General features: G+C 42.2%; 2 protein-coding genes across 6 annotated transcripts in view; one reads left to right on the plus strand and one right to left on the minus strand.

Annotated features, from left to right (window-relative positions):
• SIL1 (SIL1 nucleotide exchange factor) overlaps positions 1-15,896 on the minus strand; it is a 303,853-nt gene that overhangs the window by 127,756 nt on the left and 160,201 nt on the right. The gene's annotated exons all lie outside the window — the stretch shown is intronic.
• Positions 11,577-13,539, plus strand: LOC132485834 (phosphatase and actin regulator 2-like). Its single transcript, XM_060092436.1, has one exon. The coding sequence runs from the start codon at positions 11,755-11,757 to the stop codon at positions 13,537-13,539; it is 1,785 nt and encodes a 594-aa protein (XP_059948419.1). The 5' UTR covers positions 11,577-11,754.

Genomic DNA, 15,896 nt, shown 5'->3' on the forward strand with positions numbered 1-15,896 from the left:
TAACTTCAATATAAATGAGAGTTATTAAAATAATAATAAACTACATTTAGAGGCTATCTTCCTTCCCCCCTCTTCCAGCTCCAACTCCACTCCTAGAGCTAGCAATTAGACATCAATTCTAGCCCAGACCCCAGGACTCTAACTTCCACCCTATAGCAATTCTTCATTCCTAATCCAACATCCTGCAATGGTCCCACCTTTTCCCCTATATGACAACAAGGTGAGGGAATCAAGGGGGCTGACAACAAATACTAGTGTCTTGGAAATGAGAGGTGCCATGAGGTCCATGTTACATCAAGAAGAGAGAGGCCACAAGGACACTGAGAGACTCTAAGAACCAAGATGGGGCTGATGGGTCACAGGCCTGGCTCCCTGAGGTAAAACAACAGCTTATGGGAACTGGGGGCAATCAGTGACCAGAGTGGGGGTCAGTCATATTGTTATAAGTTCTGGAGGGAGGAGGTGATAGAGTGGGTGGGGCTGCGAGGCTATGGGAGGGAGCTACTAGAAGCAGAAGAAGCCCACGTAATTCTCAAACAATGGGAAGTGGGTAAAGCCTCCTCAGAGAAAAGATAACAAGTCCACTCCCTTCATTTCCCAAATGACTACATGTGGCAAGTATCCAGCCACCTGTCCACTTCCAGGTATGCACCCTCTCTTCCTACAAGCCAGCTGAGGCAGTTGCCCCCTGTCTACCATCACCTGGGAATCTCCCTACCCCTCCCTGAACCACTGTGCCTCTGTTCCAAACTCTATCCCTCACCCTCTCTTTCCATGTTGAGCTATTATTAAGCCTGTCAAGCTGCTACCTCTGGAGCACAGATTCCTCTAAAAAGATGACACAGAATTCTGACCCCTGCTTCCTGCCGCTGCTCAGCCCACAATGGTTCTTTCATTCACTCGTTTAGCAAACATTTGCTGACTGCTGACTAGGTGCCCTTTCCATTTTGTGATTTTTCTGACAAAGAATAGTGAAGTCAAAAACATCATGAAACATTTTCAAAATCCAAACCACTCCTGGTTAGTTGATTGGCTGAGAATAAAGCCCTTCTAATAAGCGAGATTTTGCTCCCCATGGGAACTCGTGCCCAAGTCCTCAAATGCCACGGCTCAACTCATTCTACCTGCTTCTCTACACTCTGAGAAGCAGAGTGTAATTTCTGGTGCCAACTCTACCTGCCCACCCAGCTCCTGTCCATCAACTTAGTTTCTAAGAACATTTCCTGGGGCAATGATGGGAAGAGTCGATCTAAAGAAGTCTGCTTCCCATATGCCTCAACTCCAAGCTGTTCCAGCATGGTTCCCAGCTATACTGTGGCAGATATGCTCAGATCCCCCTTTCAAGGAAAGACTTGCATAGGTCAGCAGGCAACCTATAGTGTCAGCTCCTTCAGGGTTTGTCTCGCCTGCAGAGAGCTACTTTGGTCAAGGTCATGATATTCAGGGGCAGCCTGAATTCAGGGGACTGAGCCAGGAATGGGTATAAAAACCTAACCATTGTGGCCTAATGTAAGGCAATCTGAAAAACAATACTCACTCCAGAACTCCTTGCTGGGATGGCCATGGCTTCATTGAGTTTGCATCACAGTTTGACTTCATTCTCTGTCCAATCCTACCTTCCTTCCCCTTCCTTTCACACATGTTGATCCCTTATAAACAGACTGCACCCCATCATCAATCTCAGTGTCTGCTTCAGGACAACCCAACGAAAAACTTTTTATACTAGTGAAGCTGTAAAACCTTGTGGGCCCTATTTATGGCAGGACCCCAAGCTCTGGTATGGCTATAGCACTGTCTTGGAAGAAAGAAGCAGAAACAAGTAAACAGTCGCTCTGTGATGATGCAACATTTGGGGAACTTCCTCAAAAGACCTTTTGTGAACTGAAATAAATAGTGGACAAAGTGTCTAGTACCACCCACCAATCATAACCACGTTTCTCTAGTTAGCACACTATACCCCTCTACTCAATCATTTATTCAGATCATCCACCCTCCCTGCAACCTCTGATTCCCCGTTCTTAGTGGAGGCCTGGCCTTCTACATCATGGAGCATACAGAAGTTATCAGATGGGGTCTCCCCAACTTCCCCCTTACAAATGGATAGAGTATCTCTTTTCAAGAACCTTCCTCTTATCCACCCTCTCTCCTGAATCTTCCGCCTGTCCCTGTGTACTGCAGTCTTTCCATCAGCATGTATACAGTCTCCAATTTCTCCAACACTAATGAACTTTGAAAACATTATGCTAAGTGAAAGAAGCCAGACACAAAAAGTCACATATTGTATGATTCCATTTATATAAAATATCCAGAATAGGTTAATCCATAAAAAAAAGAAAGGAGTTTGATGGTTGCCAAAGGCTGGGGTGTGGGGTGTGGGGTGTGGGTAATGGGGAGCAACTCCTTTCCCTTCGGAGTGATGAAAACGTTTTGGAACTGGATAGAGTTGGTGACTGTGAATGTATTAAAGGCCACTGAATTGCTCAGCTTAAAATGGTTAACTTTAAATTATGTGAATTTCACCTCAATTTGTTAAAAAGACAAAAGAAAAATTTCCCTATACCCGTTCCGGGTATGACCTTTTCTCATTTCCTTTCCTTTCTCTTATACTGAGAAACTTTTCAAGGGTTGTCTACACTTAAATGTATCTCCTAATCCTCCCGTTCACTCCATAGCTCACTCACTCTACTCCCACCCAGTGACAACCACCGATGCTTCTTACTCCTCATCTTATGAGATTTTGTGGCAGCACCTGACACAAGAGATCAGTATCTCAGTCCTAAAGTACTCGCCCTGACTTCCTTGAGACTGCACATCTCTGGTTACCTCCTACTGTAGAGCCTCTCCTTCCCCAGATTCCTTTGCCAGCTTACCCTCTTCTATCTACATTTAGGAGTTGAAATTTCTCAGGAGTCAGTGTTTGGCTCTCTTCTGGGGTTCATCACACACACACACACACACAGGAAAGCACAGAAATAAAACTAGAATGACCTATTAGATAACAAAATAAAATATATTGTAAAGTCTATATAATTAAAACAGTTTCATAACTGGCACACGAATAGCCAAAATTAGCTACGGAAAAGGAAAGAAAATTCAAAGATAGACCCAACTGCATACAGAAATTTAGTACACAATAAGGTAGCATCTCAAATCTGTGGGGAAAGAAAAGACTTTTTAATCAGTGTTGTTGGGATAAAGTAACAAACATATGGAAAAAAATAAAATTAATTCCATTCCTTATGCCTATATATCAGGATAAATTTCAAACAAATCATATTTAAACATTAAAAATGAAACCACACAAGCATCAGGAGAAAACACAGGTGAATTCCCTTATAAACTGGGAGCAGTGAATAACTTTCCTAAATATGATTTAAAAATCCAGATGCAATAACAAAAATACTAATAAATCTGATTATGCAAAAATAAAAATAAGTTTATAAAGTTTTAAATGCATGGAAAATAGTATAAGCAAAGTAGAAAAACAAATGACAAACTGGGAAAAAATCTGCAACTTAATATAGTCAGCTCTCTGTAACCGTGGGTTCCACAACCAACCATGGGTTGAAAATACGCAGGAAAAAAAATTCCAAAAAGTTCTCAAAAGCAAACTTTAATTTGCCACACACCAGCAACTATTTACGTAGCATTTACAATGTATTTACAGCTATTTACATAGCACCTATGTTGTATTAGGTGTTTTAAGTAATCTAGAAATGACAAAAAAAAAAGAGGGTGTGTGTAGGGTATATGAAAATACTACGCCATTTTCTACAAGGGACTTCTGCATCACAGATTTTGGTATCTACTTGCATACACTGCTGATGGAAATGTAAAATGGTACAATCTCTATGGAAGAGAATTCAATAACATCTAATAAAATTACAACTGAATTTAACTGTTGACCCAGAAATCTGATTTCTAGGAACTGATTCTGAAGACATATGATCAACAACCTGAATGATCTTGGAAGCAGATTCTTCCCCAGGGGCTCCAGAAAAAATACAACTGGATGACATCCTGATTTCAGCCTGAGACCCTCAGCAAAAGATCCAGTTAACCAGTACCTGGACTTCTGACCTACATACACTGAGATAAGCCACTATGCCACTCAGTTTGTGGTCATTTATTACAAGGCTATAATCTGTAATACAGACCTGCAGATGGGAGAAAGAGTTTACACCAAGACCAAGAGATGGGACTAAGTCAGCTTTGTGAGACCTTAGGCCATCTAGTTCAGCTGGATGGCAGGTAGGCAGAGCTAGGAACTGAGAAAAGCTAAGGTTCTTGAGGCCCACTTTCCTTGCCTGACCATCCTCTGAGGGTGGGGGAGTAGAAGGTGAGGAAGAAGGTCAAGGATGGGAAGCCCCTGGTAGGCTGCATTGCTGGTAATGAGCGTATGATAACTCACACTTTAATTCACATTCAAGAATCTTTAAGTACTTTGGTGTCTTTTTATTCTTTCCTTATTTTTTTTTTTTTCTTCTCTCTCCTGGACACTCAGACTTTAAACCAGAGAGCCTTGAAAAAAAAATTTTTTTTAACAAAAAAGTAGCCTGTTATTTGGTACAAATTTCCCCTTTGTAAGCTTTCCCTTTATGTGAGTCTATTTCTGCAGATAATTGAACCCAACTGTGATATTTTAATAGTTTTAAGAAAGTACATTCTGCTCTACTTGCAAAGGGAGGGGATCGTTTGGCCTCTTCCTAAAGATAGGCAAAATGGAAGGGGATGCAAGGTGCCCTGTTTATTTGTCTCCAAGACCAATCTACTCCAGGCCCAGGCCCAATTCCTGTACCCAGAGCGAGTAGGCCTTTGTTCAGAGAGCATCACAGGTGTGACGGGCTCAGCACCAAAAACATAAAGCAAAATTGCTCCATATTCAGGCTCAAGACAAGGGAAACATGAAAACAACAAGAGATGGAGAATGCCAGGCACAAAGGAAATATCTTTTATCTTACAGTTTTGTTGTTCCTGATGACTTGTGTTCAGACCTGAAATCAGTGTGACTCCATTCTTTGGAAAGTATGCACTATGGAGGCTTAAAAACATATTATGAGGGGAGACCTTCAAGATGGCGGAAGAGTAAGACGTGGAGATCACCTTCCTCCTGAAAAATACATCAGAAATACATCTACCTGTGCAACAACCCCTACAGAACACCAACTGAATGTTGGCAGAAGACCTCAGACTTCCCAAAAGGCAAGAAGCTCCCCACATACATAGGTAGGGCAAAAGAAAAAAGAAAAAACAGAGACAAAAGAATAGGGATGGGACCTGCACCAATGGGAGGGATCCATGAAGGAGGAAAGATTTCCACACACTAGGAACCCCCTTCGCAGGCGGAGACTGCGGGTGGCGGAGGGGGGAAGATTCAGAGCCACGGAGAAGAGCGCAGCAACAGGGGTGTGCAGGGCAAAGCAGAAAGATGCCCGCACAGAGGACCGGTGCCGACCAGCACTCACCAGCCTGAGAGGCTTGTGTGCTCACCCACCGGGGTAGGTGGGTGCTGGGAGCTCAGGCTCTGGCTTTGGAGGTCAGATCCCAGGGAGAGGACTGGGGTTGGCTGCGAGAACACAGAATGAAGGGGGCTAGTGCGCCACAGCTAGCCGGGAGGGAGTCTGGGAAAAACTCTGGACCTGCCTAAGAGGCGAGAGACCATTGTTTCGGGATGCGCGAGGAGAAGGAATTAAGAGGGCCACCTAAACGAGCTCCAGAGAAGGGCGCGAGCCGCAGCTATCAGCGCGGACTCCAGAGACGAGCATGAGACGCTATGGCTGCTGCTGCAGCCACCAGAAGCCTGTGTGCAAGCACAGGTCTCTATCTACACCTCCCCTCCGGAGCCTGTGCAGCCCGCCACTGCCAGGGTCCCGTGATACATGGACAACGTCCCCAGGAGAATACACGGCGCCCCTCAGACTGTTGCAACGTCCCTCTAGTCTCTGCCGCTGCAGGCTCACCCCGCAATCTGTGCTGCTCCATCACCCCCACACACACCCCAGCATGAGTGAGCCAGAGCCCCCTAAGCACCTGCTCCTTTAACCCCGTCCTGTCTGAGCACAGAAAAGAGGCCAGAGGGTGACCTACATGCAGAGGCGGGGCCAAATCCAAAGCTGAACCCCAGGAGCTGTGCAAACAAAGAAGAGAAAGGGAAATTTCACCCAGCAGCCTCAGGAGCAGCGGATTAAACCACGATGATCAACTTGATGTACCCCGCATCTCTGGAATACCTGAAGAGACAACGAATCATCCCAAAATTGAGGCGGTGGACTTGGGGAACAACGGTATGTATATATTTTTTCCCTTTTTCTCTTTTTCCAGGTGGCTGAAAGAGTCTTGGTTCTCCAGCCGGGTGTCAGGCCAGAGCCTCTGAGGTGGGAGAGCTGAGTTCGAGACATTGGTGCATTAGAGATCTCCCGGCCCCACATAATATCAAATGGCGAAAGGTCTTACAGAGATCTCCATCTCAACGATAAGACCCAGCTCCACTCAACGACCAGCAAGCTACAGTGCTGGACACCCTATGCCAAACAACTAGCAAGACAGGAACACAGCCTCACCCATTAGCAGACAGCTAATGATTTTAGCACCCTAAAATCATAATTAGGTCACAGACACCCCAAAACACACCACCGGAAATGGTCCTGCTCACCAGAAAGACAAGATACAGACTCATCCACCAGAACACAGGCACCAGTACCCTCTACCAGGAAGCCTACACAACCCACTGAACCAATCTTAGCCACCGGGGGCAGACACAAAAAACAACAGGAACTCAGAACCAGCAACCTGCGAAAAGGGGACCCCAAACACAGTAAGTTAAGCAAAAGGAAAAGACAGAGAAACACACAGCAGATGAAGGAACAAGGTAACAACCCACCAGAATGAACAAATGAAGAGGAAATAGGCAGTCTACCTGAAAGAGAATTCAGAGTACTGATAGTAAAGATGATCCAAAATCTTGGAAACAGAACGGAGAAAATACAAGAAACATTTAACATGGACATAGAAGAACTAAAGAGCAAACAATGATGAACAACACAATAAATGAAATTTACAATTCTCTAGAAGGGATCAACAGCAGAATAACTGAGGCAGAGGAACAGATAAGTGACCTGGAAGATAAAATAGTGGCAATATCTACTGCAGAGCAGAATAAAGAAAAAAGAATGAAAAGAATTGAGGACAGTCTCAGAGACCTCTGGGACAACATTAAACGTACCAACATTCGAATTATAGGGGTCCCAGAAGAAGAAGAGAAAAAGAAGGGGACTGAGAAAATATTTGAAGAGATTATAGTTGAAAACTTCCCTAATACGGGAAAGGAAATAGTCATTCATATCCAGGAAGTGCAGAGTCCCATACAGGATAAATCCAAGGAGACACACACCAAGACACATATTAATCAAACTATCAAAAATTAAATACACAGAAAAAATATTAAAGCAGCAAGGGAAAAACAACAAATAACATACAAGGGAATCCCCATAAGGTTAACAGCTGATCTTTCAGCAGAAACTCTGCAAGCCAGAAGGGAGTGGCAAGACATATTTAAAGTGATGAAAGGGAAAAACCTACATCCAAGATTACTCTACCCAGCAAGGATCTCATTCAGATTCAACAGAGAAATGAAAACCTTTACAGATAAGCAAAAGCTAAGAGAATTCAGCACCACCAAACCGGCTCTACAACAAATGCTAAAGGAACTTCTCTAGGCAGGAAACACAAGAGTAGGAAAATATCTACAATAATAAACCCAAAACAATTAAGAAAATGGTAATAGGAACATAGATATTTATACTTACCTTAAATGTAAACAGAGTAAATGCTCCCACCAAAAGAAATAGACTGGCTGAATGGATACAAAAACAAGACCCGTATATATGCTGTCCACAAGAGACCCACTTCAGACCTAGGGACACATTCAGACTAAAGTGAGGGGATGGAAAAAGATATTCCATGCAAATGGAAATCAAAAGAAAGCTGAAGTAGCAATTCTCATATCACACAAAATAGAGTTTAAAATAAAGACTATTAGAAGAGACAAAGAAGGACACTACATAATGATCAAGGGATCAATCCAAGAAGAAGATATAACAATTCTAAATCTTTATGCGCCCAACATAGGAGCACCTCAGTACATAAGGCAAATGCTAACAGCCATAAAAGGGGAAATCGACAGTAACACAATCATAGTAGGGGACTTTAACACCACACTTTCACCAATGGATAGATCATCCAAAATGAAAATAAATAAGGAAACACAAGCTTTAAATGATACATTAAACAAGGTGGACTTAATCGATATTTATAGGACATTCCATCAAAAACAACAGAATACACTTTATTCTCAAGTGCTCATGGAACATTCTCCAGGATAGATCATATCTTGGGTCACAAATCACGCCTTGGTAAATTTAAGAAAACTGAACTCGTATCAAGTATCCTTTCCAACCACAATGCTATGAGACTAGATATCAATTACAGGAAAAAATCTGTAAAAAAAAAAAAAAAAAACCACATGGAGACTAAACAATACACTACTTAATAACCAAGAGATCACTGAAGAAATCAAAGAGGAAATCAAAAAATACCTAGAAACAAATGACAATGAAACCATGATGACCCAAAACCTATGGGATACAGCAAAAGCAGTTCTAAGAGGGAAGTTTATAGCAATACAATCCTACCTCAAGAAACAAGAAACATCTCAAATAAACAACCTAACCCTACACCTAAAGCAATTAGAGAAAGAAGAACCAAAAAACCCCAAAGTTAGCAGAAAGAAAGAAATCATAAAGATCAGATCAGAAATAAATGAAAAAGAAATGAAGGAAACGATAGCAAAGATCAATAAAACTAAAAGCTGGTTCTTTGAGAAGATAAACAAAATGGAAAAAACATTAGCCAGACTCATCAAGAAAAAAAGGGAGAAGACTCAAATCAACAGAATTAGAAATGAAAAAGGAGAAGTAACAACTGACACTGCAGAAATACCAAGGATCATGAGAGATTACTACAAGCAACTCTATGCCAATAAAATGGACAACTTGGAAGAAATGGACAAATTCATAGAAAAGCACAACCTTCCAAGAATGAACAGTGAAGAAATAGAAAATATAAACAGACCAATCACAAGCACTGAAATTCAGACTGTGATTAAAAATCTTCCAACAAAGCCCAGAACCAGATGGCTTTACAGGTGAATTCTATCAAACATTTAGAGAAGCGCTAACACCTATCCTTCTCAAACTCTTCCAAAATATATAGCAGAGGGAGGAACACTCCCAAACTCATTCGACGAGGCCACCATCACCCTGATACCAAAACCAGACAAAGATGTCACTAAGAAAGAAAACTACACGCCAGTATCACTGATGAACATAGATGCAAAAATCCTCAACAAAAACTAGCAGACAGAATCCAACAGCACATTAAAAGGATCATACACCATGATAAAGTGGGGTTTATCCCAGGAATGCAAGGATTCTTCAATACACACAGATCAATCAGTGTGATACACCGTATTAACAAATTGAAAAATAAAAACCATATGATCAACTCAATAGACGCAGAAAAACCTTTCAGCAAAATTCAGCACCCATTTATGATGAAAACCCTCCAAAAAGTAGACACAGAGGGAAGTTACCTCAACATAATAAAGGCCATATATGACAAACCCACAGCCAACATCATTCTCAATGGTGAAAAACTGAAACCATTTCCTCTAAGATCAGGAACAAGACAAGGTTGTCCACTCTCACCACTATTGTTCAACTTAGTTTTGCAACTTTTAGCCACAGCAATCAGAGAAGAAAAAGAAATAAAAGGAATCCAAATCAAAAAAGAAGAAGTAAAGCTGTCACTGTTTGCAGATGACATGATACTATACATAGAGAATCCTAAAGATGCTACCAGAAAACTACTAGAGCTAATCAATGAATGTGGTAAAGTAGCAGGACACAAAATTAATGCACAGAAATCTCTTGCATTCCTATACACTAATGATGAAAAATCTGAAGAGAAATTAAGGAAACACTCCCATTTACCACTGCAACAAAAAGAATAAAATACCTAGGAATAAACCTACCTAGAGAGACAGAAGACCTGTATGCAGAAAACTATAAGACACTGATGAAAGAAATTAAAGATGATACCAACAGATGGAAAGATATATCATGTTCTTGGTATGGAAGAATCAACATTGTGAAAATGACTCTACTACCCAAAGCAATCTACAGATTCAAAGAAATCCCTATCAAATTACCAAGGGCATTTTTTACAGAACTAGAACAAATAATCTTAAAATTTGTATGGAGACACAAAAGACCCCGCATACCCAAAGCAGTCTTGAGGCAAAAAAACGGAGCTGGAGCAATCAGACTCCCTGACTTCAGACTATACTACAAAGCTACAGTAATCAAGACAATATGGTACTGGCACAAAAACAGAAACATAGATAAATGGAACAGGATAGAAAGCCCAGGGATAAACCCACACACCTATGGTCACCTTATTTTTGATAAAGGAAGCAAAAATATACAATGGAGAAAAGACAGCCTCTTCAATAAATGGTGCTGGGAAAACTGGACAGCTACGTGTAAAAGAATGAAATTAGGGGCTTCCCTGGTGGCGCAGTGGTTGAGAGTCCGCCTGCTGATGCAGGGGACATGGGTTCGTGCCCTGGTCTGGGAAGATCCCACATGCCACGAAGCGGCTAGGCCCATGAGCCATGGCCGCTGAGCCTGTGCGTCCGGAGCCTGTGCTCCGCAACGGGAGAGGCCACAACAGTGAGAGGCCCGTGTACCGCAAAAAAAAAAAAAAAAAAAAAAAAAAGAATGCAATTAGAACACTCCCTAACACCATACACAAAAATAAACTCAAAATAGATTAAAGACCTAAATGTAAGGCCAGACACTATCAAACTCTTAGAGGAAAACATAGGCAGAACACTCTATGACATAAATCACAGAAAGATCCTTTTTGACCCACCTCCTAGAGAAATAGAAATAAAAACAAAAATAAACAAATGGGACCTATTGAAACTTCAAAGCTTTTGCACAGCAAAGGAAACCATAAACAAGACGAAAAGACAACCCACAGAATGGGAGAAAATATTTTCAAATGAAGCAACTGACAAAGGGTTAACCTCCAAAATTTATAAACATCTCATGTAGCTCAATATCAAAAAAACAACCCAATCAAAAACGGGGCAGAAGACCTAAATAGACATTTCTCCAAAGAAGATATACAGATTGCCAACAAACACATGAAAGAATGCTCAACATCATTAATTATTAGAGAAATGCAAATCAAAACTACAACGAGGTATCACCTCACACCAGTCAGAATGGCCATCATCAAAAAATCTACAAAGAATGAATGCTGGAGAGGGTGTGGAGAAAAGGGAACCCTCTTGCACTGTTGGTGGGAATGTAAATTGATACAGCCACTATGGAGAACAGTATGGAGGTTCCTTAAAAAACTAAAAATAGAACTACCATATGACCCAGCAAACCCACTACTGGGCATATACCCTGAGAAAACGATAATTCAAAAGGAGTCATGGAGGATCCGCCGCGCCGGCTGCGGCCGGCCGGGCTGGGAGACCCGCGCAGGGGAGGTGAGGGGACCCGGCGGGCAGCTCTGCACGGACCGGGAAATGAACGCTTGGGAATCTGTCTGCGAGCGGACCCATGATCCAAGGACCAAAAGAGCCGCGTGATCGCCCGACCTGGCCCTGCGACCCGAGACATGGGCCAGACCTCGGTCTCCACGCTGTCCCCGCAGCCCAGCAGCGTTGATGGACTGGACAAAGCTTCTATAGCAAACTCAGATGGCCCAACAGCAGGCTCCCAAACACCTCCCTTCAAGAGAAAGGGGAAACTCTCCACCATTGGTAAAATCTTTAAGCCTTGGAAATGGAGGAAAAAGAAGACCAGTGACAAATTTAGAGAAACATCAGCAGTATTAGAAAGGAAGATTTCTACAAGACAAAGTAGAGAGGAGCTGATAAGAAGGGGAGTTCTTAAGGAATTGCCTGATCAAGATGGAGATGTAACAGTTAACTTTGAAAATTCAAACGGGCACATGATACCCATCGGAGAGGAATCTACCCGAGAGGAAAATGTAGTAAAATCTGAAGAAGGTAATGGCTCTGTAGCTGAAAAAGCACCACCTCTGGAGGAAAAGGCAGAAGATAAGAAAGCTGGTTCCTCTCATTCAAGAAAAACAACTGGCTCCAAAGCAACAGCTTCACCGTCTACTTCCTCCACCTCATCTCGTCCTAAAGCTTCAAAGGAGACAGTTTCTAGCAAAACAGGGATGGTGGGACTCACAAAGGGCAAGAAAAAAACTGGCAAGCAGCCAACGTCTCAGCCGTCCTCAGATGCAACCACTTCTGGCATATCTGACCTTAAAGGAGAGCCTTCGGAGACCAGGGTGGCGAGTCTCAAACCCGAGCAGACTGCCCCTGGCACCGAGGAGCAGACCACAGGCAGACCCAAGTCCGCAGTCCCTCTGCCCGCTGTGGCTCCAGCACCTCCTGCCCCCACCCCTCCTCCTGCTCTGGAGGAGCGGAGTGTTGTTTCCTCAGACATGCCTGTCGTCCTGGTCAGCAACGGAGCCGAGCTGCCCGCCCCTGCCTCAGACCCAAGTCAGCTTCTCTGGACTGAAGAGACGACAGACAGCACCACTGTCCACTCAGGCACTGGCTTAAGTGTTAGCAGAGAAAATGCAAAATGTTTCACAACCAAAGACGAGCTGGGGAAGGCAGCGCCTCAGCTCCTGACTCCTGGGCTGATGGAAGAATCTTCAGAATCCTTCAGTGCCTCAGAGGACGAAGGCCAAAGGGAATACCAGGCCAATGACTCTGACTCTGATGGGCCTATCTTGTACACCGATGACGATGATGATGAAGAGGATGAGGACGAGGATGGCAGTGGAGAAAGTGCTTTGGTAAGTAAAATACGACGAAGGGATACCCTTGCTATCAAACTCGGCAACAGACCGTCTAAGAAGGAATTAGAGGACAAAAACATCTTGCAGCGGACCTCTGAAGAAGAGAGGCAGGAAATCCGACAGCAAATTGGAACTGAGCTTGTCAGGAGACTTAGCCAGAGGCCCACAACTGAAGAATTAGAGCAAAGAAATATCCTGAAGCAAAAGAATGAAGAAGAAGAGCAAGAAGCAAAAATGGAACTTAAACACAGACTCAGCAGAAAGCTCAGCCTGAGACCCACAGTGGCAGAGCTGCAAGCTCGAAGGATCCTGCGGTTTAATGAGTATGTAGAAGTCACCGATTCACCTGACTATGATCGCCGGGCAGACAAGCCCTGGGCCAGGTTAACACCTGCAGACAAGGCGGCAATAAGGAAAGAACTAAATGAATTTAAAAGTACAGAAATGGAAGTTCATGAAGAGAGTCGACAGTTTACCAGGACACAGTTTTCATTGCGACCTCCAGTTTATGAACATGACTGGTCTACTCACCTTCATCAGCATTTTGGGGTGGTGGGGGTTCTAAAGAATGAACAATAATATCCTATTTCATTGATTTCTATAAGGTTAGGCATTTTACATATTTTTATTGATTTTTTTTCTAATTTGATGTGCTTCGACCAGTTCTCTTTGGAGTTGTTTGTCTTTTTCATATGGATTAGTAAAACTTCCTTAAATATTGTGGATATTGGCCCTTTGTTACATGTGTCACAATACTTTCCCCCAATCTGTAGTTAATGTTTTAATTCTTTTTATGGTCTTTTGTTTAAATTTTTGCATATTCAAATTTGTCTATATTGTTATGTTTTAGTTCATTATTTTGTGTCTTATGGAGGATGGCCAAGCTTATAAAACTTATCTTTGATTTTTATATGTGCTTTTTTTTAGTAGTTAAATCTTTCATTCATCGGGCATTTATTTGTACGTATGATTCAAGGGAGTAAACTAACTTTACTGTGTTCTATTTTTGTTGTTGTTGTTGAGTTTCTTTGTTCTAAATCAATTATCAATTGTCCCTATGCCATTTGTTTCCCCCTTTATGTGAAATTCTTCTTATTAAAAGAAGACCATTAAGGATCAATTTCCAGATTCTGTATTGGGCTCTAATGAGCTGTTGTCTGTCCTGGCACTGTGTCACACAGTTTAATTAGAATAGATTTGTAGTATATTTTTAAATCTGTTGGAGTCTTTTTCACCTTTAAAATTCTATTGGCTATTTTTCTGTATTTATTCATCTGTAGAAATTTGGAGTGTTTGTGTGTGCCGTAAAATAGTCGATTGTTATCTTCATTGTTTAAGCAAATATTAATAGATGCAAACAGGGATGACTGCATTTCAAGAGAAAATCATAGGCTTTTTTTTTTTTTAACAGCTGATACAAAGGTAAGCTTTAAAAGTTTTCCCAAAAATGTACTGGTTAACACTCTTTAAAATGTCTTTTAAAGACACTGGTGGGGGAAGGGGTGAATTAGGTGAAGGGGATTAAGAGGTACAAATTTCCAGTTATAAAATAAATAAGTCATGAGAGTGTAATGTACAGCATGGGGAATATAGTCAATAATATTATAATAACTTTGTATGGTGACAGATGGTAACAGCCTTATCATGGTGATCACTTCATAATGTATAAACATACTGAATCACTATGTTGTATATCTGAAACAAATATAATATTAAAAGTCAATTATAGTTCAATTTTTTAGAAAATTAAATTTCTGGATAAGGAAAAATTAAATATTCATATCACTAAGACAAAAAAAAAGGAGTCATGTACCACAATGTTCATTGCAGCTCTATTTACAATAGTTAGGACATGGAAGCAACTTAAGTGTCCATCGACAGGTGAATGGATAAAGAAGGTGTGGCATATATATAGAGTGGAATGTTACTCAGCCATAAAAAGACACAAACTTGAGTATTTGTAGTGAGGTGGATGGACATAGAGTCTGTCATACAGAGTGAAGTAAGTCAGAAAGAGAAAAACAAATACTGTATGCTAACCCATATATATGGAATCTAAAAAAATGGTTATGAAAAACCTAGGGGCAGGACGGGAATAAAGACACAGATGTAGAGAATGGACTTGAGGACATGGGGAGGGAGAAGGGTAAGCTGGGACGAAGTGAGAGAGTGTCATGGACTTATATATATTACCAAATGGAAAACAGATAGCTAGTGAGAAGCAGCCACATAGCACAGGGAGATCAGCTCAGTGCTTTGTGACCACCTACAGCGGTGGGATAGGAGGGTGAGAGGGAGACACAAGAGGGAGGAGATATGGGGATATATGTATATGTATAGCTGATTCACTTCGTTATAAAGCAGAAACTAACACACCACTGTAAAGCAATTATACTCCAATAAAGATGTTAAAAAAGAAAAACGTATCATGACATATATCAAGTTCCAATGCAGGAAAAACTTGCCATTGAACAAGCACTGCCTGAAATCCTCCAGAGCTCAGTCAGGTCCATTTGTCAACCAACATTTCCCCATTTCTTGCACCTGAAAAGGTGCCGACAGTACAATTCTCCACCCAACACCACCTCCATTAAAGCATCAGAGGAACGCAGAGGACCTCCTGGCATGGGCACGAAGTATGGAAGAGACTGGTCCTTCTCCACTCTGTTCAATGGAGGTCCTCAAAACTCTCTTTCCGGGGCCTCCCTGGTGGCGCAGTGGTTAAGAGTCCGCCTGCCGATGCAGGGGATACGGGTTCGTGCCCCGGTCTGGGAGGATCCCATATGCCGCGGAGCGGCTGGGCCCGTGAGCCATGGCCGCTGGGCCTGCGCATCCGGAGCCCGTGCTCCGCAACGGGAGAGGCCACAACAGTGAGAGGCCCGCATACCGCAAAAAGAAAAAAAAAAAAAAAAAAAACTCTCTTTCCGTCCCTTGCC

Source organism: Mesoplodon densirostris, chromosome 3 (genome assembly GCF_025265405.1).
Source record: "Mesoplodon densirostris isolate mMesDen1 chromosome 3, mMesDen1 primary haplotype, whole genome shotgun sequence".
In the NCBI taxonomy this organism is placed as follows: Eukaryota; Metazoa; Chordata; class Mammalia; order Artiodactyla; family Ziphiidae; genus Mesoplodon; species Mesoplodon densirostris.